This window comes from Chelonia mydas, chromosome 9, assembly GCF_015237465.2.
Source record: "Chelonia mydas isolate rCheMyd1 chromosome 9, rCheMyd1.pri.v2, whole genome shotgun sequence".
NCBI classification, from domain to species: Eukaryota; Metazoa; Chordata; order Testudines; family Cheloniidae; genus Chelonia; species Chelonia mydas.
In genome coordinates, this window is record NC_057855.1 from 7,411,081 (window position 1) to 7,435,888 (window position 24,808).

Below are 24,808 nucleotides of genomic sequence, written 5' to 3' on the forward strand. Positions count from 1 at the left end.
AAACTAGGGGTGGGCAAACTTTTTGGCCCTAGGGCCACATCAGGTACAGAAATTATATGGAGGGCCAGGTAGGGAAGGCTGGGGGAGGCTATGCCTCCCAAAACAGCAAGGCACGGCCTGGCCCCCGCCCCCATTCCATCCCCCCAGAACTCCCAGCCCCCGCTCCCCACCCCTGACTGCCCCCTGGGACTCCTGCATCCCATCCAAACACCCCTGCTCTCTGCCCCCTGACCATCCCCCTGGGACGCCTGTCCCCTATCCAATCCCCCCTGCTCCCCACCCTCTGACCACCCCCGGGACCCCACCCCTATCCAATCTCCCCTGCTCCCCCCGACCGACCCCCTGGGGCTCCCTCACCCCCATCCAACCCTCCCTGTTCTCCCCACCCCACGTTACCTGTGGAGTGGGGAAAAGGGGGGTTCAGTCCTTTCCCTGTGTTTTTCCCCTGCTCGTTTGGCTGGTCTCCCTGGCAGTCGGGCAGGGCTCGCTCCCTGTCTGGGCTTGGCTGCTGGGGACAGGGACCAAGCATGCTGGAGGTGGAGGGGGGCCCTGGCTTGCTCTGCCCCTGTTCCCGGCAGCAGGGCCCAGGTCCCTTGAAGAAGAGCTGTGTTAAGTAGAAGGGGGGCTGAAGACAAGTTGGTGAGAGGACGGCTAGCGCGGAGAGCGGAGCAGATAGCTGGACGGCTGGCGGAGAGGAGCAGACAGCAGGACAGCGAGCAGAGAGCGGAGCGGACAGCTGGGTGGCTGGTGGAGAGGCGCAGAGCGCGGAGTGGAGCGGATAGCGAGGCAGCTGACGGAGAGGCGCGGCTGGTGGAGAAGACTGCAGCAGAACCCATGGAGAGGCCTGGCATTTGGCTGTCGACCCGAGCAGCGGAGCATGTAAGATGCCCCCCATACCTCCCTCCACTTCCACCCAGGCTGGGACGTAAACTCTGCAGATGAACTTCTGAACTCTGTGCGGGGGCTGCACTGACCAACGACAGAACCTGGGGGGGTGACTATTGGATTGCTGGACTTAAGACCCTGAGGGGAAAAGGACACTGCCAAACTTACCTGGGGGCGAGTCTTTTGCTCATGCTTGGTGTTATGAATCTTGTTTGTGGTGTTTCCCCAACATAATGCCGCATCGTTTCCCTCCTTTATTAAAAGGCTTTTGCTACACTTAGACTCTGTGCTTGCAAGAGGGGAAGTATTGCCTCTTAGAGGCGCCCAGGAGGGTGGTATGTAATTGTCCCAGGTCACTGGGTGGGGGCTCGAGCCGGTTTTGCACTGTGTTATTGAAACGGAACCACTAAATACTGAACCCGGCCCTTGTTGTTTCTTTGCTGTAATTTTTTAAACCCTCTGACGGGCAGAAGGGTTACAAGTACACAGATCTTTACAGACTCAACACCTCAATTCACAGTTCACATACATGAATTACAGGATTTATTAGATTAAAACCCTGTCACCTCAATATTATAATAAATGACGGCATCTACCTCTTAAAATTCTTCCTCCCACTAGTCAGTTTTCAGGTCAGTGAGAAGTCAAGTCAGACACTAAATTTCTTTGCTGTAATTTTTTAAATTTGTAGCACATCTGGAAGAAATTTACAAAGACTTTTTGAGCACAAGACAATGATGACACAGCTGCACTGTTCAGCTGCATTGCCCAGGATCTAACAGCTTGCGATAATATGTGATGCTGACACCAGAAAAAGAATAAGAGATGCAAGGAGGAGAGTTATGGGGTCAAACAATCTTGATGAATGATTCTTCTCCTGATCTGTGATGCACTGCAGCCTAACGAGGAACAGCACGGAGCTTATATGGCTGGGGCTGCACTGTGCTCCCCAAAACAAGCTTTGTGCTTCTTTCCTTCACTCCCTTTGGGAGGGTGAACTTGAATGCCCTCAGCAGGTTGGTGAAGATGATGAAGAGCTTACTCCTTGCCAGCTGCTCCCCAAAACACACCCGGGGCTCTGAAGAAGAGAAGGGGAAGGACAGTTAAGTACCCAAGGATTTCTGTCTCCACATGCCATCTTCCAACTTGTAGGTACTTTTCAGAAGCAAGATTGTTCATTCTCATCCAAAAGCAAACTGACTCCCAGATATCACTGCAACTGCCCCCCACTCACCAGCAAGAACTTGGCACCTATCATAGATGTTTATGTGGCTATAATCACAAGCAAAGACACTGTGAAAAGGTGGCTGTCTACTGATCTCAACAGATTTATCTGTGCAGTGCTGATCATTATGGGGAACAAGTGGGGGCTCTGCTGCTTGAATTGGAAGAGATTACTCTACTCAAGGGGATGTTGATATCCAGTACGAAGCTGGAAAGGTCAACAGCACAGGCTACTGTTATATATTATACACACACACAAAGGGTGCTGCCCCTCAATTATGAAGATTAGCATTCTCGTCTTATTCTGCTATATATTTCCAGGCACTTTCAGAAGAAATATTCCCTCTGTACACATGGTCATGATTTATTTCTCCACAGGCTACCTTCTAACTTATATGCACTTTTCAGATGCAACATTGTTCATTCTCACCTGAAATCAAAGGTATTTTTGCTGAACTTGTAATTTTCTCTTGGGACTAATTGACTGAATAATACAAAATGGTGTGTGTGTGTGTAAAGTTTTTTTAAACTACTACTACTTACTCACTATTAAGTACTACTAATAAACACTATAATAAACTAACTACTAAAAGAGCTAAGGGGACACACTTGAGGTAAAACTCAACACAGACAATTGCAAAGGCTCCATCTCTTGAGAAGGAATGGAGGGTGGTTCGCCCATGCAATGCTGCATAACAATGGCATGGAGCACAAGCCTGAGTAATACATATGCATGCGCCAAACGGCCACTGCTATGAAATATCTCCAAACAATGGTGCATGGGGCACAGCGCACCTAGAGTGGAACACCCATAGGGATATTACTCAAAGAAGAAGTGTTTATCCGTCAGTGCATTTACCTGTTGAGAATGGTAAAAAACCTTCTCTGCTCACAAAATTTCCTTCCTTATCCAAGAAACGACTTGGGTTGAACTGTCGAGGAGACTCCCATTTCTCAGGATCAAAGAGGACAGAGTCTAAATTTGGCAGAATGATGGTGCCCTGCAAGGAAGAAGCAGTTGGTTCAGTTCTCTGAGGTCTGGTCTACGCGGTGAGTTTGTGGGCTGTAATTTCTTGTCTGCACCAACCTGTCATGTGCTAACTGGTCTGTGTAGACCCGCTGGCACACACTAAAAGTTCCCTCATTTACATGAGCATAGTACTGTTTGAAACTGGAAGATGTTAATGTGCATGAGGGAACTTCTAGTGCATGCCAGCAGGGTCCACATGAGCCACTTATTGCACCACACTCTCACATCGAGTCGAATTTATTCTCCACTGGTGTGGGCTAACACACCATGTAGACAAGCCCGGAGTCTCTCTCCATCAGATAAGTCAATAAGGAGAGGGACATGGACAAATTTCAGTTCAAATTTATTGCAATGTGCAGAAGGTCACATGTAGAATGTGTTTGACACATGTTTTGGATTTAAATGGCCTTTTTTCAAAACCAAAAAGTTTCATTTGGAGCTTTCAGTTTCTCAAAATGTTTCAGTATTTCATCAAAACCAAAAATTTTGAAATTTCAGGTGTTTGTTTTCTTATCCTTTCTCTCTCTTCCCCCCTTTTCTCCTTTCTGCCACTGAATGCAATAGAAGCGATAATGTCTTGTTTTCGTCAATTTTTCCCCTTGCCACCCTGTAACTTTTCAAAGTTTCTCCACATTTTAAAAAGTTATCCGGGACCAGAATTGTAGAGTTTCATTTTTCCTTTTGACAGTCTATAACTTTTGCAAAGTTGAAAATTCAAAATTGTTAGAAAAAGTATTTTGAATTTTTTTTTCAAAAAAAGAAAAACAAAAACAAGGGTTCCCTTTGGAACCCCGCAAAATGGGAACAAAGTTGAAATTTCAGATATTGTCGTGAAATGGTTTTTCCATGTTTTGATCAGTTCTAGTCACACAGTGACAAGCCTGTCTACCAGGAGTAATTCAGAGGATACTGGACATTAAACTGTTTATTTCAAGCTTGCTACCGGCAACGGCCATGTTGCCAAAAAGCAATAATATTGATGACACCAGTGACATGGAGCCCACCTTTTACTTCTAATATTCACGCTTTAAAGACACTGACAACAGCTGGGTTGTTTCAGCATTTGCTAGAGAAGCAAATTTGCTAGAGGGCCATTTCAGAAAAGCTCTTAAGTCCATCCTTCTTCTGGAGATCATTTAACTATGTGCTTCACTAAAACAGAGTCTTAAAGTCCCACTGACTTAAACAGAGCTTAAGCATGTGTCCTTAATATGGATGCTTACCTGAATCAGGCCTCAGGAAGAAACTTTAAAAAAGAACATGAGAGAGACAGCAATATATTTGGAATCATGAGTTGACATGGCTTCCTAATGCACTACACCCCTTCAGTGGGAGAAGGGGGTTATAAATCTGCACCTCTTTCACAGATATTACACAGAAGACGAGCGTATCAAAGTGAACAATGTCTCTGTACCTTTGGAATGAGAAACGCCTGCAGTGTTGTATCCTTCCCACTTTCTCTGGGGATTGCAATTAAAACAATGCTACAATAAAGTTGGATCTCATGAATCACGGCATTGGTGTAGGGCAGTTTCTTTTGATCCTCATAGCAGATTAATTGAGAGGGACCCAGTAAAGTGTCCATCTCCTTCTGGACTTTCTCTGAGGAAAAGCATTCGGCTTTAGAGAGGGGGAAAGAGCATATATTCTGCACACTGTGTATTTATTATGGGCACTTTCATTTCCCTTTTGGCTATTATAATGATAAGAATACAATAAAGTAAATAATTAAAAGAATTTTAATTATTTGAAAACATAAAAGTAAATAAAGAATAAGAATATTTTCAAATTCCAGGACAAATGACTAAATTATAACTGGATTTTTCACATACTTCTGGGTTGCATCTTCAGATAATTCGTTTAAACAAACACTAGAAGACAGTGAAATCTTACCATCTGCCCATTCCCAATGAGACAGCTGATTTGGGGATCTTTTATAAAATTAGTCTTGCAAGTTGTTGTATTTATAGTTAGGCTCTGAGACTGAACCATAAATAAAATATTAACTGCTTATTAAGAAATTAATTCAGTGACACAATCAAGGAATCTATTTTGCTCTCATAGGAGACAGAGTGACAACACATTTAGACCACAAGAAAAGCACTGCATCATCACAAAACTCTGAAGGCAGGAATATACTCCAAGAGCAAGATAACATTACCTAGCAACTACTGAGCGTTAATGAACCCTTTGCTGGTTGTCACATACCCCACAAGATTTTATTCAGCTTACAAATGTTAAAGGTTTACAAAAGCAGTTAAGTAATAATTAATCTAAGATTAATTTCTGAAGTTCAGTTAAAACTGGAAGTGCATGCATGCCCCTCCGCTCCAGCATTCCAGAACCCAGGGCACAAAAACCTTCCTCTCACTCAACTCAATTCCTCTCTGAAGCCTGGCACACGCTTTAGATCTCGGATGCTGAGGGGAAGAGGGAAGGTCAATGTGAATCTGGGGAGGCACTGCATTCAGAAAGCAAAAGTTACTCCAGTGTATAACCTCTTTTGCAATCTTAATTGTAATAGGTACTACCTGCCTGCGCTATAATGCCAATACGTGGCCTGTTAACCCTGTATCTAACCAATCACAATTCTATACTATGCAACTATACCCCACCTCCTTGGTCTTCCAGTCTTCCTTTTACCTTCTTTGTCCAGTGGAGGGCAATGAAAATGATTAGGGGGCTGGGGCACATGACTTATGAGGAGAGGCTGAGGGAACTGGGCTTCTTTAGTTTGCAGAAAAGAAGAGCGAGGGGGGATTTGATAGCAGCCTTCAACTACCTGAAGGGGGGTTCCAAAGAGGATGGAGCTCGGCTGTTCTCAGTGGTAGCAGATGACAGAACAAGGAGCAATGGTCTCAAGTTGCAGTGGGGGAGGTCTAGGTTGGCTATCAGGAAAAACTATTTCACTAGGAGGGTGGTGAATCACTGGCATGGGTTACCTAGGGAGGTGGTGGAATCTCCATCCTTAGAGGTTTTTAAGGCCTGGCTTGACAAAGCCCTGTCTGGGATGATTTAGTTGGGGGTTGGTCCTGCTTTGAGCAGGAGGCTGGATTAGGTGACTTCCTGAGGTCTCATCCAACCCTAATCTTCTATGATTCTATGATTCCCACTTCTCTTGTATAATCATCTCACATGTTGCTATTAATATTATTATGAAAGAGAATACCGCTGTGCGTACCCGTATGGCCCCACAGTATGCCAACATTTTTACAGCTGACTTAGAACAATGCTTCCTCAAGTCTTGTCCCCTAGTGCCCCTCCTCTACTTGTGCTACATTGATGACATCTTCATTATATGGACCCACAGGAGGAGGCCCTTGAAGAATTCCACCTGGATTTCAACAATTTCCACCCCACCATCAACCTCAGCCTGGACCAGTCTACACAAGAGATCCACTTCCTGGACACTACAATACAAATAAGTGATGGTCACATAAACACCACCCTATACCGGAAACCTACTGACCGCTATACTTACCTACATGCCTCCAGCTTCCATCCAGGACACATCACACAATCCATTGTCTACAGCCAAGCCCTAAGATAAAACTAAATTTGCTCCAGTCCCTCAGACAGAGAAAAATACCTACAAGATCTTTTTCAAGCATTCTTAAAACTACAGTACCCACCTGGGGAAGTGAGGAAACAGATTGATAGAGCAAGACGGGTACCCAGAAGTCACCTACTACAAGACAGGCCCAACAAGGAAAATAACAGAACGCCACTAGCCGTCACCTTCAGCCCCCAACTAAAACCTCTCCAGCGCATCATCAAAGATCTACAACCTATCCTGAAGGACGACCCCTCACTCTCACAGACCTTGGGAGACAGGCCAGTCCTCGCTTACAGACAACCCCCAAACCTGAAGCAAATACTCAGCAGCAACTACACACCACAGAAACACGAACCCAGGAACCAATCCCTGTAACAAACCCCATTGCCTACTCTGTCCCCATATCTATGATAGCAACACCATCAGAGGACCCAACCACATCAGCCACACCATCAGAGGCTCATTCACCTGCACATCTACAAATGTGATATATGCCATTATGTGCCAGCAATGCCCCTCTGCCATGAACATTGGCCAAACCAGACAGTCCCTATGTAAAAGAATAAATGTACACAAATCGGACATCAGGAATGGTAACATACAAAAGCCAGTAGGAGAACACATCAATCTCCCTGAACATTCAGTAACAGATTTAAAAGTAGCCATCCTGTAACAAAAAAACTTCAGAAACAGACTTCAAAGAGAAACTGCAGAGCTACAATTAATTTGCAAATTTAACACCATTAATTTGGGCTTGAATAGGGACTGGAGTGGCTGGCTCACTACAAAAAGCAGCTTTGCCCCTCCTGGAATTGACACCTCCTCATCTATTGTTGGGAGTGGACCCACATCCACCCTGATCGAATTGGCCCTGTCAGCACTGGTTCTCCACTTGTGAGGTAACTCCCTTCTCTTCATGTGTCAGTATAAATATGCCTGCTTCTGTAATTTTCACTCCATGCATCTGAAGAAGTGGGTTTTTTACCCACGAAAGCTAACGGTCAAATAAATCTGTTAGCCTTTAAGGTGCCACCAGACTCCTTGTTGTTTTTGTGGATACAGACTAACACGGCCACCCCCTGATACTTAGGACTATTTCTGCTACCCAGCAAAGGAGAACATGGTCATGCCAGTCACACTTTTCTGAGTGACCACTGTACAGGACGGTTTACTCTAACTTCATTGCAGAGGCCAACTCCCATTCTATTTGGAGCACCGTCAGCTCCTGGCTCCCAACGTTAGGTCTGTATTGGATTTAGACTGAGAGAGCGCTGAAGCAAAGACCGTGTCTTCCTCAGTGTCTGTACAGGACTGAGCACTCAGACAACAATCAATAAAAAATGAAATATGTTTCCAAAGAATGACTATCCTGAAATCATATCTGCATCTCTGGCTGCAACATATCTAATTCCACAGCTCCAAACAAGCAGCTTTAGTACTTGCACTATTCTTCTTAAAATGTGCAGAAATGGTGGGTTTTCTGCATCAATCTCCTGCATGGTTTGTGTGTGTCCCTGACTCACCTTGGATGTTGGGATAAGCCACCATATAGAGCAGCGCCCAGCGCAGAGTGCTGATTGTGGTCTCTGTACCTGCCAGAAAGAGGTCAGAAATACACTTTTCCATGTTGTCTTCATCATATGTAGAGGTGGGGTCATCTTTAGCCTGCAGATGTCAATCAGAAAGATGATGTTAGAGCACATAAGGTAGGACTATGTAACAATTAACCTGACTACTTCACTGGAATGTGCACTGTATAATATTACACAACAAACACACCTCTAAAAGAATTAGACAATCAAGCTGATAGAATAACACAAAAAGAGATTTCCAAATATTTTATTGAATAAATATGGAGAATTTGTTCCAGTATTATTCACATTGTCGTGTTACTTGTTCTTCCAAAACTGTCAAATTTGTAAATCCACTTACTATTCTGTCTGTTAAACTCACCACCTATTGTAGCTCACCACCTGCCTCACTTTTAACATTATGCACAGAGCTAGTCCAGCCAAAACACACCCCTCATGTTTTTCTCTCACCTTCCTTCTGTTGAACCCCTGCCCACTTGTTTGTTTCATCTATATGTTGCATATTGTCATTAGCCAAGATTATAAGATCTTTAAGGCAGGGACTGTCTTTATTGTTCTTAATCTCTCTCTCTCTCTCTCTCTCTCTCTCTCTCTCTCTCTCACACACACACACACAGTTACATTACAAGAACATTTTTAAGGTTGCAAAGTCAAATTGCAAAGTTCTAACCGAAAAGTTGGAAAATTTCAGAATTAAGATTGTCTATGCAATCTGAATTCAGCCCCTTTGTGCAAATGCATTATGATACATTATTGATTACAGGATCACATACAATTTTTTCCATACAACCATTGCCTCATTCAGTGCACATGATAGATGGTGCTTTGAGGATGAATCGGGGCTGTGTAAAGGAAGCAGGCTGTTGACTGTGTGGATCTTTACCAACAATCTACTTGAAAATTACAGGTAAGTAGAACTCCTCTTTCTCCTTTGAGTACTGTCAGTTCACATCACCACTCTTTGGAGGCTCATACACTATATTAACCTGCCAAGGGTCTCCCATCTCTCTATTTATGACCTACACAAACAGCTACACTCCCAACGATGCTGCTGCTAACAGTGCCCAGGACTAAGGTTATGACAGAAAGAGATAAAATAAGTTTACTCAGGGACTCTTACTAATAAGGGGGAAATAAGACTGAGCCCAAACCCAAATACCTTCAGAACATGATGCCAAAACACACCTGTTTTACATTAAAAATCATTTAAAAAATCTTCTCACAATAAACAAAGACAAGGAGTTTCTAATGCTCACATGCACTAAACAGGAAGGAAAGCTGATGGAGGAGATGAGCAGTAGAATCATTCGGGAACTCTGTTGAGCACAATGCTATGTGACTGATAATTAATGCATTTAATTCTTAGATGCTACAGTGATCAGTGCCCCAGAAGCACCAAAGATTAAACAAGCTGACTGACCAACCCTGATCAATTCAGTTTAGCTCCCAGCCTCGGTTTCCCTGTCTATAAAATAAAAAAGCTAGTATTTAGCTGACTTGCTAATACATCTCCAAGCATTCCTGCGAGTCTTTGTAGGCTGCTTTGAAGATATACCTCACGATGTAAGTGCTAAGTGTTGTTATTTTTAAGCTGCCTGTTTGTCATGGAAGAAAACACGAGTCATAAATGTAGTTAAAAAAGAAAGAGTCATGGGGCATGATCTTTTAATATTAAAATGTTTTTCATGTGGACTTACGTTTTTTAGATGTTAATTTTACATTCAATATAATTTTATACCATTGGAAAATATTTTAGATTCAAATACATACTAAAAGGCACTTATTTAAACCCCCGAGGACTTTTCTTTATAACTAATGTAAAATATTTTTGTCTTTGTAATAAATCAAAAATACATTTCTTTAGGCAATATATATAACAAATCAGCAGTCTCACCTCACCCCTTGAAGCGTATATCTACTATAATTTATGCAAACAAAATACATAAACTCATTAAAAACTCATTCAGCGCTGTAGTGAACTATAGAGAGTTAAATCTGTAAAGCTGCCTAAGGGAGTCTTACTGGGTTGGAGCTTGTAAATATGACAGACTGTAACTGTTTATAAAATAAAAAAGAAATAAAGTAGCAGTTTTACTCTTGGGCATCATGACCAGAGAACACAGGAATGAATTACTGGCTTAGACTCAAATCCATCCAATCCAACATCCTGTCTCCAAAAGTGGCCACCACCAGATTTGTCAAGGGACAGTATAAGAAACTCCAGTGGAAAAGCCTTGACAAATTGCCCATAGAGGAAGTTTCTACTTGACCCCCTGTCACTCGCTGCTTGTCTTATGTCCTGAAGAATGAGGTTTTATAGTCCTTAAAAACAGCATTTATTTTATCTAGTCTAATGTAACTGTGGATGTTCTCCTCTAATCCCTTTGTGAATCCTGCTTAACTTTTGACCTCAGTGGTTTCTCATGTAAGAGTTCCAGCCTGTAGCACTGTACAGCTTTAGTTAGCTTGATTAGCAGTTTTTCAAATAATCCTTAAAGTTCACCTTTAAATCCAAAAAAACCCCAAGGAATATTTTCTGTTTAAAGCCACAGATCTCTTTACAGAATTCTGTTCGCACAGGTATCTGTAGGAGGTTTAATGGTGCTTCAGAGGAGTTGTAGTAACATACTCACTTTGGCTATCTGAGCCAGATAGAAGCCAATGAAATCCTGTGGTTCATCTGGTATGCCTCTCTCCTTGTGTCTTCGGATCTCCTTCCTTATGAAAGAACGCACAAACTCACAGCAAGACCTCGCCTTCTGTTGAGGTCCTGGGAGATGATGCATTAGCCAGGGGAAAATTTCAAACAGCTGTGGAAGAGATAAACGGAAGGAGCTGAGAGTTACTTGACATTAGAAAGGTCTCAGTAGATCTCAGAGTAGACATTTTGGTAGTGGAATCAGTGAATTTATTACTCCCATGAGGACATTTCAGCATCATATAGAAAAACAACATTGGGAACATGATGTTTATATTTTGGGACTGAGAGTCCACATGCTGCATGATTTCTAACCCTGTGTTTACAAAATGATACCTCAGAATTATAGCCTAATTCCAGCTCAAACGCTACCTAGATTATAATTGCCATGACAATGCTAAAACAATCACATTAAGATACTGGGAGAGCAAGACCCAGCCTTCTATAGCAGAATCATGGACTTTTTTTTAATCCGTCTCAGCAGCTTATTAAAAAAAGTGATATGTAGGGCCAAATTCTGCCCTGACTTCAATGGGGTTGCACAGGGTGAAAGGCACAGCAAAATCTGGCCAATAAGATTCAGAATACACTTGATATGATTAAGGATCTTTTGTGTCCCTACATATTTATACAAAACTTTCAGAACCAGATGTGAAATATTTATGTTATATCATAGATACTTCAAACTTGAGGCACAGAGAATAGAATGGGAGGTGACAGCTTGTGAAATGTATGCAGGGTTCATCTGTTGCCCTGTTCCTTAGCAACCTGAATTCAAGTCACTCAAGATCCCAGGTACCAAACTTCCGTATTCTCAGGTTTTCAATCAATTGCTCCCTTATAAGTAAGTAGATGCAGGTTGGCATCTCCCTAGCACATCTGCTAGAGTGAAAATGAAAAATTCCTGAACCAATTTTAACAGTACAGGTTGAACCTCTCTAGTTCAGCACTCTCTGGTCTGGCAACATCCATGGTCTGGCATGATTTTATTTTATGTTTTTTATGCTTTATCTACTTATTTCCTTGTGCCAACACAGTAACATTGTGTAACACTAACACTTTGTTATGAAGAGAGCTGGTAAACCTTGGCTAGGCAGCGTTGCAAGCCTTGACAAGATAAAAATAAAAAGAGACCCGCTCGCTACAATATTGACCTCCCATGGTTCAGCAAATTCTCTGGTTCAGCACAGGTCAGGTCCCGAGGTGCCGGACTAGGGAAGTTCAACCTGTACTTAAAATCACAGAATACTGTATTCACACCGGACTTTACTTAGACTCCTGTTGTGTAGCAAATATAGCCAAACATGTAACGTCTACTGTCTACACAAAGTACAGGGCCACTTTATCATCTAGAAATAGACAATACAACCACATAGATTCCTCATTGTCTGTCCATTCTTTGTAAGTTTGCCCAAACTATTTCACATTCTCCACTACCAAGTTATATCTCACTGACTGATCAAACACTTTAGACACAGTGCCATCCATTCCTTTTTATTCCCCTTCTCTCTCCCCGCATGGATTATATAGTATCCTCTAATTAAGAGAATCATTCTACCAGCTTCAGTCGTGCAACTAAGTCAAAACTCATTGGCTCACTTGCTCATGTGGAAGCCACACTGTAAACAGGCATCCTCCCACAAACATTCTCAGAATCCTGACATGGATTGTCTTAGAATCATAGAATATCAGGGTTAGAAGGGACCAATCCCCAACTAAATCATCCCAGCCAGGGCTTTGTCAAAGTCTTGTGGCATGGGAGTCCTGTTTCCATTGCATAACTCTTAATCCTAATACAATCCACCAGGAGGAGAAACCAGCAGACGGATCATTACAGGATCTGCCCACTCAACCTATTATTTGTCATCCTAAGACATGCTGTACTTTCATACCACCATGCCATCACAAACCCATGCTTCTGACTTTAAAGGAAAACATTATTAACACATAATACCTAAACACAAAATATCAAATCACATTATTAAACACAGACTTTACTGCATTACATCTTAATAATAGCAATGTTCCCAGCACATGACAGTTCAGCATCGTAAGTATCTGACCTATACTGTGAAATTTTAACAAACAGCATCAGACGCATCCTTGAATCACCCCAGACTCAGGGTGCTCTATTACAAACTCTAGTAGTTCCAGGCACTGGTGAGTTCTTTAAATGATCATGTTCGCAGTCAAACCTTTCATCTGCATTTCTCATTTCAAAAGAAAAGGGAGATTATTTGCTCACAAAAAAAAAGGAAACTGTTCCCAAAAGCCATTATACAGTCGAAGGCTTCAGTCAGTTGGTGGAAGGTTTCATCCTCTAAGGAGAAGCGATGTCCAGAAACTACAGCACAAATCACATTTGAGACAGCATGGAAAATGGGGACAGAAGGATCCAGAGATTTCCCTGCAAACAGAGGGATGGGTATTATTAATACTTCCTTTCAGAGTGGTAGCCGTGTTAGTCTGTACCAGCAGAAAGAATGATGAGTACTCATACATCCTGTTACTCCTTCTCTGTCTAGTGGGGTAGGTAAAAATTGCACATGATCCCAGAGACCACCTATGTCAATTACACTGTTGGAAGACAGACCAAAATTCAACAAGAAAAGTAAATATAAAGAAATAAAACAGCCAGTCAGCCAGAAAGCAGCTTGCTCAGAAAAGGGCAAATTGTCAAACTGACTCTCCCCAGCCCTTGTGCTCACAGAAAGATTCCAGTATACAAATTCTAAAGGAACTTATATTTTTAAAAAGGCATCACAATATGTCATACAAAACACAGGGGTAAGGAAAAATAAACCCATGTAAGTGAACCATTCAAGCAGCCAGGAATAACCTATCTAAAGACCAACAAGGAGTCCGGTGGCACCTTAAAGACTAACAGATTTATTTGGGCATAAGCTTTCGTGGGTAAAAAACCCACTTCTTCAGATCCATGGAGTGAAAATTACAGATGCAGGCATATTTATACTGACATGAAGAGAAGGGAGTTACCTTACAAGTGGAGAACCAGTGTTGACAGGGCCAATTCGATCAGGGTAGATGTGGCCCATTCCCAATAATTGATGAGGAGGTATCAATTCCAGGAGAGGCAAAGCTGCTTTTGTAGTGAGCCAGCCATTCCCAGTACCTAGTCAAGCCCAGAATAATGGTGTTAAATTTGAAAATGAATTTTAGTTCTGCAGTTACTCTTTGAAGTCTGTTTCTGAAGTTTTTTTGTTCCAGTATGGCTACTTTTAAATCCGTTATAGAATGTCCAGGGAGATTGAAGTGTTCTCCTACTCGTTTTTGTATGTTACCATTCCTGATGTCCAATTTGTTTCCATTTATTCTTTTATGTAGAGACTGTCTGGTTTGGCCAATGTATATGGCAGAGGGGCATTGCTGGCACATAATGGCATACATCACATTGGTAGACGTGCAGGTGAACGAGCCCTGGATGGTGTGGCTGATGTGGTTAGGTCCTATGATGGTGTCCCTTGAATAGATATGTGGACACAGTTGGCAACAGGGTTTGTAGCAGAGTTTGGTCCCTGGGTTGGTGTTTTTGTTATGTGGTGTGTAGTTGCTGGTGAGTATTTGCTTCAGGTTGGGGGCTGTCTGTAAGCGAGGACTGGCCTGTCTCCCAAGGTCTGTGAGAGTGAGGGGTCGTCCTTCAGGATAGGTTGTAGATCTTTGAAGTCTGTTTCTGAAGTTTTTTTGTTGCAGGATGGCTACTTTTAAATCTGTTATAGAATGTCCAGGAAGATTGAAGTGTTCTCCTATTGGCTTTTATATGTTACCATTCCTGATGTCCAAGTTTTGTCTATTTATTCTTTTATGTAGGGACTGTCCAGTTTGGCCAATGTACATGGCAGAGGGGCATTGCTGGCACATTGTGGCATATATAACATCTACTAATGTTATATATGCCATCATGTGCCTGCAATGCCCCTCTGCCATGTACATTGGCCAAACCAGACAGTCTCTACGCAAAAGAATAAATAGACACAAATCTGACATCAGGAACGGTAACATACAAAAACCAGTAGGAAAACACTTCAATCTTTCTGGTCACTCAATAACAGACCTCAGAGTGGCAATTCTTCAACAAAAAAACTTCAAAAACAGACTCCAAAGTGAAGCTGCAGAACTGCAATTAATTTGCAAACTAGATACCATCAGATTAGGCCTGAATAAAGACTGGGAGTGGTTGGGTCATTACAAACCTAAACTTAATTTCCCCAATACTAATTTCTCCCTACTGTTACTCACACCCTCTTGTCAACTGTCTGTAATGGGCCACTCTCTTACTACTTCAAAAGAGATTTCTCCTCCCTTGGTATCCTGCTGTTAATTGATTTATCTCGTTAGACTGACCTAACACTTGGTAAAGCAACCCCCATCCTTTCATTTATTTATACCTGCTCCTGTATCTTTTACTTCATACATCTGATGAAGTAGGTTCTAGCCCACGAAAGCTTATGCCCCAAAAAATTTGTTAGTCTCTAAGGTGCCACAAGGACTCCTCGGTTTTTTTGATGATACAGACTAACACGGCTACCACTGAAACCAGACTTCAAAGAGAAACTGCAGAACTAAAATTTATTTGCAAATTTAACACCAATAATTTGGGCTTGAATAGGGACTGGGAATGGCTGGCTCACTACAAAAGCAGCTTTGCCTCTCCTGGAATTGACACCTCCTCATCTATTATTGGGAGTGGACCAGGGACAGATTAACCTTTTGTGGGCCCGGCGCCAAACATATTTTTGGGCCCCCATGGAGCCAATGGAGCATGGCGCAGGGAAGTCAGTGCCCAGAGCAAGGGGCCAGCCAGAGGCAATGGGGCATGGCATGGCAGGGGAAGCCCTGCTCCTCCCAATGCGAAGGCACTATTTACAAATCAGCAGTTGCCAGACACACAGTGGCCTGCCCGGCCCTGTGCTGCCAGCATGCCCCTTCCCCTCGCGGGCAGGCCCATGCCAAGCCACACAGCCCCCCCACCCAATACCCCCTGACTCCCTCTGGCCAGATCCCCCCAGGACCCACTATGCCCAGGGCCCCTCCAGACCCACCCACAAATGCACAGTGCCCTACACAACACCAGCCCGCCCACAGCCCCACCACAACTGCCCAGCACCCCCCACAGAACCCCCACTCCCTAGTGCCCTAACATACACAGATCCTCCCGGCTCCTTCACAGCCCAGCACCCCACCAGACTCCCCACACACCCACTCCCCCACCCCCTGCCTCCCAGCCACACTCACCACCCCTGCTGGGAGGCGACTGTGTCTGCTGGACTGAGCTGGCAGTGCAGCCAGGGCCGGTCCCAGGGCCGGTCCCAGGGCCGGGAATCGCTCCGGCCCCTCAGGAGTGGCGAGATCAGCCAGGCCAGGGCCTGCCCAGCTGGGCTCCCTCAAGACACACTTGCCTGGAGGGGCCCAGCCAAGCCCCTCACACTGTTTCTCCCCCCACACATGGCTGAGACCGGCAGGCTTCTGCACCAGTCCCAGGTGGCTCAGCTCTGGGGAAACAGGTGGGGCCCCACAGGTGGTGGGAAGCAGAGACTGCCCGGAGCCAGAGGTGCACTGGGGTCTGGCCAGGGGGCTGAGAGGAGCCCTCGGCTAGCTGGTGAGCAGGCCAAGAGGAGAAAGAGGTGGGCGGGGGGAGCCAGCGGGGTCTCTGGGCACAGTGCAAGGGGAGCAGGCCGGGGCCCCTTCTGAGCATGGAGCCACTGTAAACCCAGCACTAGAGTGGACTACATCCACCCTGATCAAATTGGCCCTGTCAACACTGGTTCTCCACTTGTGAGGCAACTCCCTTCTCTTCATGTGTCAGTATAAATATGCCTGCGTCTGTAATTTTCACTCCATGCATCTGAAGAAGTGGGCTTTTTACCCATGAAAGCTTATGCCCAAATAAATCTGTTAGTCTTTAAGGTGCCACCGGACTCCTTGTTGTTTTTGTGGATACAGACTAACACGGCTACCCCCTTATACTATCTAAAGATCCACCCCCTTTTCCTTTGACACTCCCCCAGCTTACTCCAGAACAATAGAATAACGATAAATAAGACTATTTACAAGCACAATCCATGAGCCAATGGCACGATTGGATCAACATTCCCCTCTCACTGAAATAGGTTCTAGTGTCCCATGTTGAGAGAGACCTTTTGCTGAGTGTGTAATTGCTGCTCCATTTGCTGTACAGTTCCTGCACACTCGGTATCTAACTCACTGTCTTGTAAGTATATAAAAAGAAAAGGAGGACTTGTGGCACCTTAGAGACTAACCAATTTATTTGAGCGTAAGCTTTCGTGAGCTACAGCTCACTTCATCGGATGCATAAAAGTGGAAAATGCAGTGAGGATATTTTTATACACACAGACCATGAAAAAATGGGTGTTTATCACTTCAAAAGGTTTTCTCTCCCCCCACCCCACTCTCCTGCTGGTAATAGCTTATCTAAAGTGATAGATACACATTGTAAGGAGAGTGATCACTTTAGATAAGCTATTACCAGCAGGAGAGTGGGATGGGGGGAGAGAAAACCTTTTGAAGTGATAAACACCCATTTTTTCATGGTCTGTGTGTATAAAAATATCCTCACTGCATTTTCCACTTTTATGCATCCGATGAAGTGAGCTGTAGCTCACGAAAGCTTACGCTCAAATAAATTGGTTAGTCTCTAAGGTGCCACAAGTCCTCCTTTTCTTTTTGCGAATACAGACTAACACGGCTGCTACTCTGAAACCTATATAAAAAGAGAAATTGTAAATAAAACCTATATTGATTTTCTTCTCCTATTCCCCCACCTTGTAGCCAAGCTCTTTCCTCTGGTCAGTACAACCACTGGCGTTTGTTTTACATTAGAACTGAGTTGCTCTGGGCTTAAGCTCTTTCTCAAGCTATGTGGTTGTGGGGCCTTAGACAAGTCACTTAACTTCCCTGTTTCAAAGTTTCCTTAGCTTTAGAGAGGTAAGGGATACTGTGAGACTTAATTCATTACTGTTATCTAGGTACTCTGATATATTGATGATGAGCGTCAGAGCTGCCGATAAATAATTAATTAACACTGATACAGAAGAACGCAGACCCTAAAGCCTCAGTCCTATCTCCCAACCCTGAGCTTTTCTGTGTAGCTCTTTTGAGAACGAAATCTTCCTGTTAGTAATAAAATACATGCTAGTGAGACTCAGCTCTGACTGTAGTCTTGTATTCCACTCCAGTGATTCAATGAAACGGCCCCAAGAACTACAGATACTCCATTCTGGAGCAGAGGGAGCCTGCTTGGTCTCACAGACTAGCTCACATGCTGGCAACACAACTGTAGTTAAAAACCACTTTAGCAGTGACGTACCTTTCACAGTCTCAAAGTACCCCACCAGGTGTCGGGCCTCCTCCTGGATTAGGTGCTCCAGGCCTTTCTTGCCCAGTCCCAGGTTCTGCAGGGTCATCAACCCGAAGTGTCTCTGCTGCTTCCAGGTGTGACCACTTGAGAACATAATACCTGAGGCCATTGAGAATCCGTTACCTGTCACGCTAATATTTATGAAAAGCAAAACTATGTACACATCCCTACAATATACTTTCTATCAAGAGGAATAAATCCAGAACCATAGGACTTAGTTCATTTATCTGAGATCTTGCTGTGACATAGAAACAACACGGATTGGAACCACCCGAGAAAAGTCTCCTGTTAAAAAAGGGATTGTTTTTTATTGTAAACGGGAGATTTAAAAGCTGAGGATAAATAGATGTTATTCACCAGCAGTAATTCTTGTTCTCTGGCTGAGTTGCCTCCATAGAAACCCAATTTAGGAATGGTTACAAAGTCACTGACTCTTTTGGGGCACTAGTTGGCAGTTAAAGGGTGCACACCATTCCCTTGAGCTCTACATATCAAGCATATACAGAGCCCACTCTCTTCCAGCCTCTCAGTTCTTCACAACCCCCAAATGCCCTATTTGCAGCTTGGTTCTGAAGCAGAGGGAAGGAGGGAGGGTCTGTGTGAAGGACACACATCCAGAGAATGTAAGTTACTACAGGCAGGTAATTCTGTTTTCTCCTTCATGACACTGTCTTCGCAGAGCTTCCCAGCAGGCATTTATCCAGCCGTGACCTCCTTGGGAAGGAGGGTTGAGGAGTCCCGAGAGTCGAATAGCTGTCCTCCCAAAACCAGCCTCTGCTCCTGATGCAGTGTCAAGAGAATAGTGGTTAATAAGAGTGTGAAGCAAGCTCCACCCAGCAGCCCTATAGATTTCATATAAAGCCTCAGTGCAGCTACGATCTGTTGTGGCTGTCCCCTCCTGAGTTGACTGGGCCCTGAGACATTCAGACACAGTCACATCCCCTAGTTCAGGGCATGAAGGGGTGTAAATCCTTATCCACATAGACAGCCTTTTAGCCAAGGTCACTTGACTTTGAGAGATTTTTCTCCAGAGGCCACAAATATTCTCTTGGACTTCTCAACAGCTTAATTAGAGGACAGACAAGGTAGGTGAGGGAATATCTTTTACTGGACCGACTTCTGCTGGTGGACAGTACAAGCTCTTCCTCAGGTCTCATTCTAAGACAGGCTTTCCCACCATTTCCATAAGATGGACCACATCCTAATAAAGAGATTGTAAATGTTGGGAGACACAATCACAAATCCACCCCTGTGAGAATTAGAACAGCTGCTTACCTGGACAAACAACCTTAGCAGAGTGCTTTTAGCTTTTTATAATGCACTTTGGAAACAAGGAGGAGAACTGGCACCACGTGACCAGCCAGGTTTCTGCTGGCCACCAGAAAGTCCTCAGCAGTCCACCAGTGATGTCTTGGAGTTGCAGATACTGTTAACCAAACTTATGGGAGGTCCTTTGAGCCCATTGAGTCTTGCACTCTGTACAACCTTTTGCTGAAGTTTTTCTTCTTAATGACCAGAACCTCAGTGGAGATAATTTTGGCACTGCAGTCCCTGATGGCCCACCCACCTGATAACATATTCCACAAAGACCCGGGGGTTCCAAGACCTCATCCCAAATTTCTGTTCAACATTGTATCCGAGTGTCATTTCAGACTATACCTCTTCCTGTACTTTCCACTAACCCCATTAGTTAATACTTCAACCAAAAGTTCCCTAACTGCAGCTTGTGTGTAAGGAAATCTTACTGAGTTTAAGGGGTGCAATTACATCCCAGCAGCTGGCAATTAGGGGTGGTGGGACTAAGTTCCACCTTTGATGTTCCAGTCATTAGCCACAACAATCCCCATTCACTATTGCCCTGCACCTTGTGCAGTCACTTAGACCAATGCAGAGCGTAAAACATCATCACTCTGATTTGACAGCATTTTGCACCCACTTTGCACAGGTGTAAATGGTGACACAAGATGCCACACAACTGTGAAACAGACCCTATGTTGTACCTACAGGATGACTTGTGTAATGCAGTGTGCAGCACCCCCTACTGTGGATATCATGTGGGGCTGGGACTTCTCCAGTGCACCCAAGGGACTCCTGGTGGGGCCATGAGCTACTTCATCCTCACCTGGAGTCTCTGTAGCACACGGGCTGGAGGCACCAGACAGAGCAAGGTCAGTGTGGCGACATCAGGCCTCTGAATGGCTATTTCTGATTAGCTCCTCAGAGAAAAAGAGTGGAGCCCCTTCTGTTTCTCAAGAACCAGTAACCAGTGAGGGGAAAGAGAGGGAGTTGGAATTAGCAGCTTACATGTTTTTATTTTTATCTTGGGACAGTCTTGTGATCTTTGGTGTTTTCAGAAAAGTTTCTCTTGATTTCAGGATTACTAGCGTCCATCTTATGAATTTTGCCCTTATTCACAACGGCAGCCTTTTCCCATTATGTCACTTAGGAATCAATTCCTGATGGCAACAATTTCCCTATAGCCTCTGTTTGCCCCTAGTAAAAATGATAGCTATCCCCCTTTATTTCCAGTGCTGCCATAAGGGAACACAAGCATAAAGCAAAAGCAGGGCAGCTAAGGAACTGAACAGGAAATGGTGAGGAGCCGAGGGACTGTGTGAGGTAGGATTGGGACTTGGAAGAGACTGGAGGGAGTTCAGGGAAATGCGTATGTGCTGGAAAGAGACAGAGGGAGGTGAACGTGAAGGAGCAGGAGGGAGACTGAATGTATGCGGAGAAGTGGAAAGGGAAGAGGAAGAATGAGGAGGAGAAGGAGGAACACAGTGTAGGGTGCAAGAGAAGACAGAGGAGGGGAAAGATTTACCCTTTCTATTTGCCAGTTGTTTGAAGACAGGGGTCTCCAGCCGTCCAGAAAACTCTTCAGAGCGGGTGGTCAGACTAGCCTTCACTGCTTGGAACCCATGCAGCACAATCGCAGGGGTGTGTCCCAGCCACAAAGTGAAGATGTTGCCGTGAACTTCTGCCATCTGTGGGTTGGACCAGTGCCAGAACAGCACAGGTGAAAAAACATCATGCCAAACAGTCATGATTAGGCCCTACCAAATTCATGGCCTTGAAAAACACGTCATGGACCGTGAAATCTGATCTCCCCCGTGAAATCTGGTCTTTTCTATGCTTTTACCCCATACTATACAGATTTCATGGGGGAGACCAAGGTTTCTCAAATTGGGGTCCTGACTCAAAAGGGGGTTGCAAGGTTATTGTAGGGGGGTAGCGGTATTGTCACCCTTACTTCTTCACTGCCTTCAGAGCCGGGTGGCTGGAGAGTGGCGGCTGCTGACTGAGCTCCCAGCTCTGCAGGCAGCAGATCAGAAGAAAGGGTGGCAACACCACACCAGGCCACCCTGACTTCTGCGCTGCTGGAGGTGGCGGCTCTGCCTTCAGAGCGGGGCTCCCGGCCAGCAGCCGCCGCTCTCCAGCTGCCCAGCTCTGAAGGCAGCCCCGCCACCAGCAGCCGTGCAGAAGTAAGGCTAGCAGAACCACTAAACCCCCGCCCCAGTAATTTTGCGACCCCCCCCCCCCCCCACAATTTCTTTTAGGTTTGGGACCCCTACTATCACAACACTGTGAAATTTCAGATTTAAATATCTGAAATAAGGACATTTACAATTTTTAAAATCCTATGACCGTGAAATTGACCAAAATGGACTGTGAATTTGTTAGGGCCCTAGTCATGATAAGCCTGCTCCGTTTTCTGAGAAGGGTGACTCCGGGGTTCAGTACTGAGGCAGGGACTGTCTTTTTTTTCTGCTTGCACAGCACAGTTGTATTCATTTAGATTATATAAATAGGCCCCAAGAGTCAAATGCGTGAACATGACCCTGTCACTGTCCAACATTAAAGAGTTTTAAGCAAGGTTTGGGGTTAGGCATACAGAAACCTCAGCCTGCTTAGTACCATGGCAAACACCATTAACAATCCTATTAAAGATAGAGGAAAAAGAAGGAAAAACAGTTAAAACATTTGAAAGGCAAAGCATTTGCCATAAATATAAAGGGGAGGGTAACCACCTTTCTGTACACAATGCTATAAAATCCCTCCTGGCCAGAGGCAAAATCCTTTCAACTGTAAAGGGTTAAGAAGCTAAGGTAACCTCGCTGGCACCTGACCCAAAATGACCAATGAGTGGACAAGATACTTTCAAATCTGGAGGGGGGGGAAAAAGGCTTGTGTCTGTCTGTGTGATACCTTTGCCGGGAACAGATCAAGGATGCAAGCCCTTCAACTCCTGTAAAGTTAGTAAGTAATCTAGTTAGAAAATGCGTTAGGTTTTCTTTGTTTTGGCTTGTAAATTCGCTGTGCTGGAGGAAATGTGTATTCCTGTTTTTGTGTCTTTTTGTAACTTAAGGTTTTGCCTAGAGGGATTTTCTATGTTTTGAATCTGACTGCCTGTAAGATTATCTTCCATTATGATCTTACAGAGTTGTTCTCTTATCTTTTTTTGTTCTTCTAATAAAGTTCTGATTTTTAAGAATCTGACTGGGTTTTTTGGGTCTTAAAAATCCAAGGGGTTTGTGCTCATCTTGTTTATTCTCAAGCCTCCCCAGGAAAGGGGTTGTAACGGCTTGGGAGGATATTTTGTGGAAATAGGAACTCCAAGTGGTCCTTTCCCTGTTCTTTGTCTAAATCACTTGATGGTGTCTACTTTGTCCTTGAACAGTATGCTAAGTTTGTGCCTTGGGAAAGTTTTTAACCTAAGCTGGTAGAAATAAGCTGAGGAGGTCTTTCATGCGGGTCCCCACATCTGTACCCCAGAGTTTAGAGTGGGGAAGGAACCTTGACAGCATTAAGTAAGGCTTTCATTTTAAGAGTGTCCCTTGTTCCCTATCCCTAAAGCTGAAGAAAGTTTTTAGAAGGAGACCACCTCTCTATTTAACAACCTCTTAGTCAGTATTAAAGATGGCGATCGTTATCTTTCTGGGGAAAAGAGAAGTTAGTTGAGATGAGCTGGAGCTGTTGTTAAAGTCCAATCCCATTTCCTAGCAGACAAAACTAGACAAATGCATACACGAGGGGAGAGAAAAGAACAGCAAAGATCGAAAATGCAGCTTCTTTCTCTGGTGTTGACTCTTCCTTGCAACCTCATTGCTGAAAAAACACAGGCATGGCACACAGAGTGATCAGCCACTCCAAGACCTGGCAAATTTGTACTAGCATCAGGCTGTTTAGGGCATTGCTTCTAACTGCTCCTTTGAGCAGAGGCTCACAGTCGTATTGCCAAACATACAGTCTTGGCCAGCTGGGCCAGATTCCTATTAGATAGGAGGCAAAAAGGGAGTGGGATAGGAAAGAGAAGAAGAAATAAGGTGAGGAAGGAAAAGGACACACAAAGGGGTTGTGGGGAGATGACAAAGTCTCACACCCACAGTCGGAGCCAGATTTAGTGGCTGGATTTCTAAAGAGCTCAGCACATTGGCTGCTCTCTTGAAAATCTGATCCCAGTTGTGTGTGTTGAGCATTTTATAAAATCTTTCCCTGTGATATCATGAAAATCTGGCCCCATACGCTCAGTGTGGACAAAACCTTTCCCCCTCCCAGCTCTATTCCCCTGCATCATCCGCCACCTAACATCTTACCTAGGTGTAACTTCCTCCCCACAGACTTTCTGAAGTCAGCAGGACAGGTGCCACTTTGATAGGCTTCATAAAACCTGATGGAGCAGGACTCCCTCTTCTGTGCAGTTTATACACCATCCCAGTTTAAATTATGTAACAACAGGTGGGAGATGACTAGATTTGGTTTTTCAGTACGCATCATACAACCTTCTAAACATTTATTTAGTGGGTTGTCTAAAAAATAAAAAAAGCCAGTTCTTTAAGGGTCAAATCCAATGTATCTGAAAATTTCTACAATATGAAAATTTATTACTTCTTCCTCTTCATGAGGCAGAAATACTGTCCTCAGTGTTGTTTAATTCTTATGCACATCAAGGTTTCATGTACATTTGACACAATCTCTGTTTAAAAAATGACAGAATGATCCAAGTTGACTTTCATATCTCCAATTCTTAAGAAATAAACTCTCTTTAGCATGAAAAAAAACACACTTTATACTACCAATGAATGTCACTAATTTTCTCTGTCATCTTATTAGTCTATTAGTGAGTTATCTGGAAATACATACCTTATTGAGGATGTCATGATCAGCTTTAAAGTTGAGCTGCAACAAGCTTCCAAGAATGGGGCTGGTCCTGGAGGAAGGCGTCTACGTGCCCACTGCAACTTCAGAAACTGCACAGTCAGAAGAAACACAACCAGCCCTATGAGAGTCTTGCATATTGTCAGCATTTTACTGCTGCTTTATAGAGCTACTCTCTGAAAAGTCTGTTGCAGATACACAGGCTGAACCCTCTTTATCTTGCTTTATTAAGGATTTAATGCATTAATTAGTCCACTTAATTATAGGAAGC

General features: G+C 44.0%; 1 protein-coding gene across 1 annotated transcript; it reads right to left on the reverse strand.

Annotated features, from left to right (window-relative positions):
- Nucleotides 1–421: 421 nt before the first annotated feature.
- LOC119567045 (cytochrome P450 2J6-like) lies at nucleotides 422–24,808 on the reverse strand. The gene is given in 11 exon segments (XM_037908660.2): nucleotides 422–1,963; nucleotides 2,969–3,110; nucleotides 4,554–4,741; nucleotides 8,219–8,360; nucleotides 10,921–11,097; nucleotides 12,992–12,993; nucleotides 13,231–13,392; nucleotides 18,331–18,480; nucleotides 21,203–21,365; nucleotides 24,523–24,584; nucleotides 24,587–24,808. Coding segments are annotated over 11 exon segments (1,467 nt in total). The 5' UTR covers nucleotides 24,687–24,808; the 3' UTR covers nucleotides 422–1,784.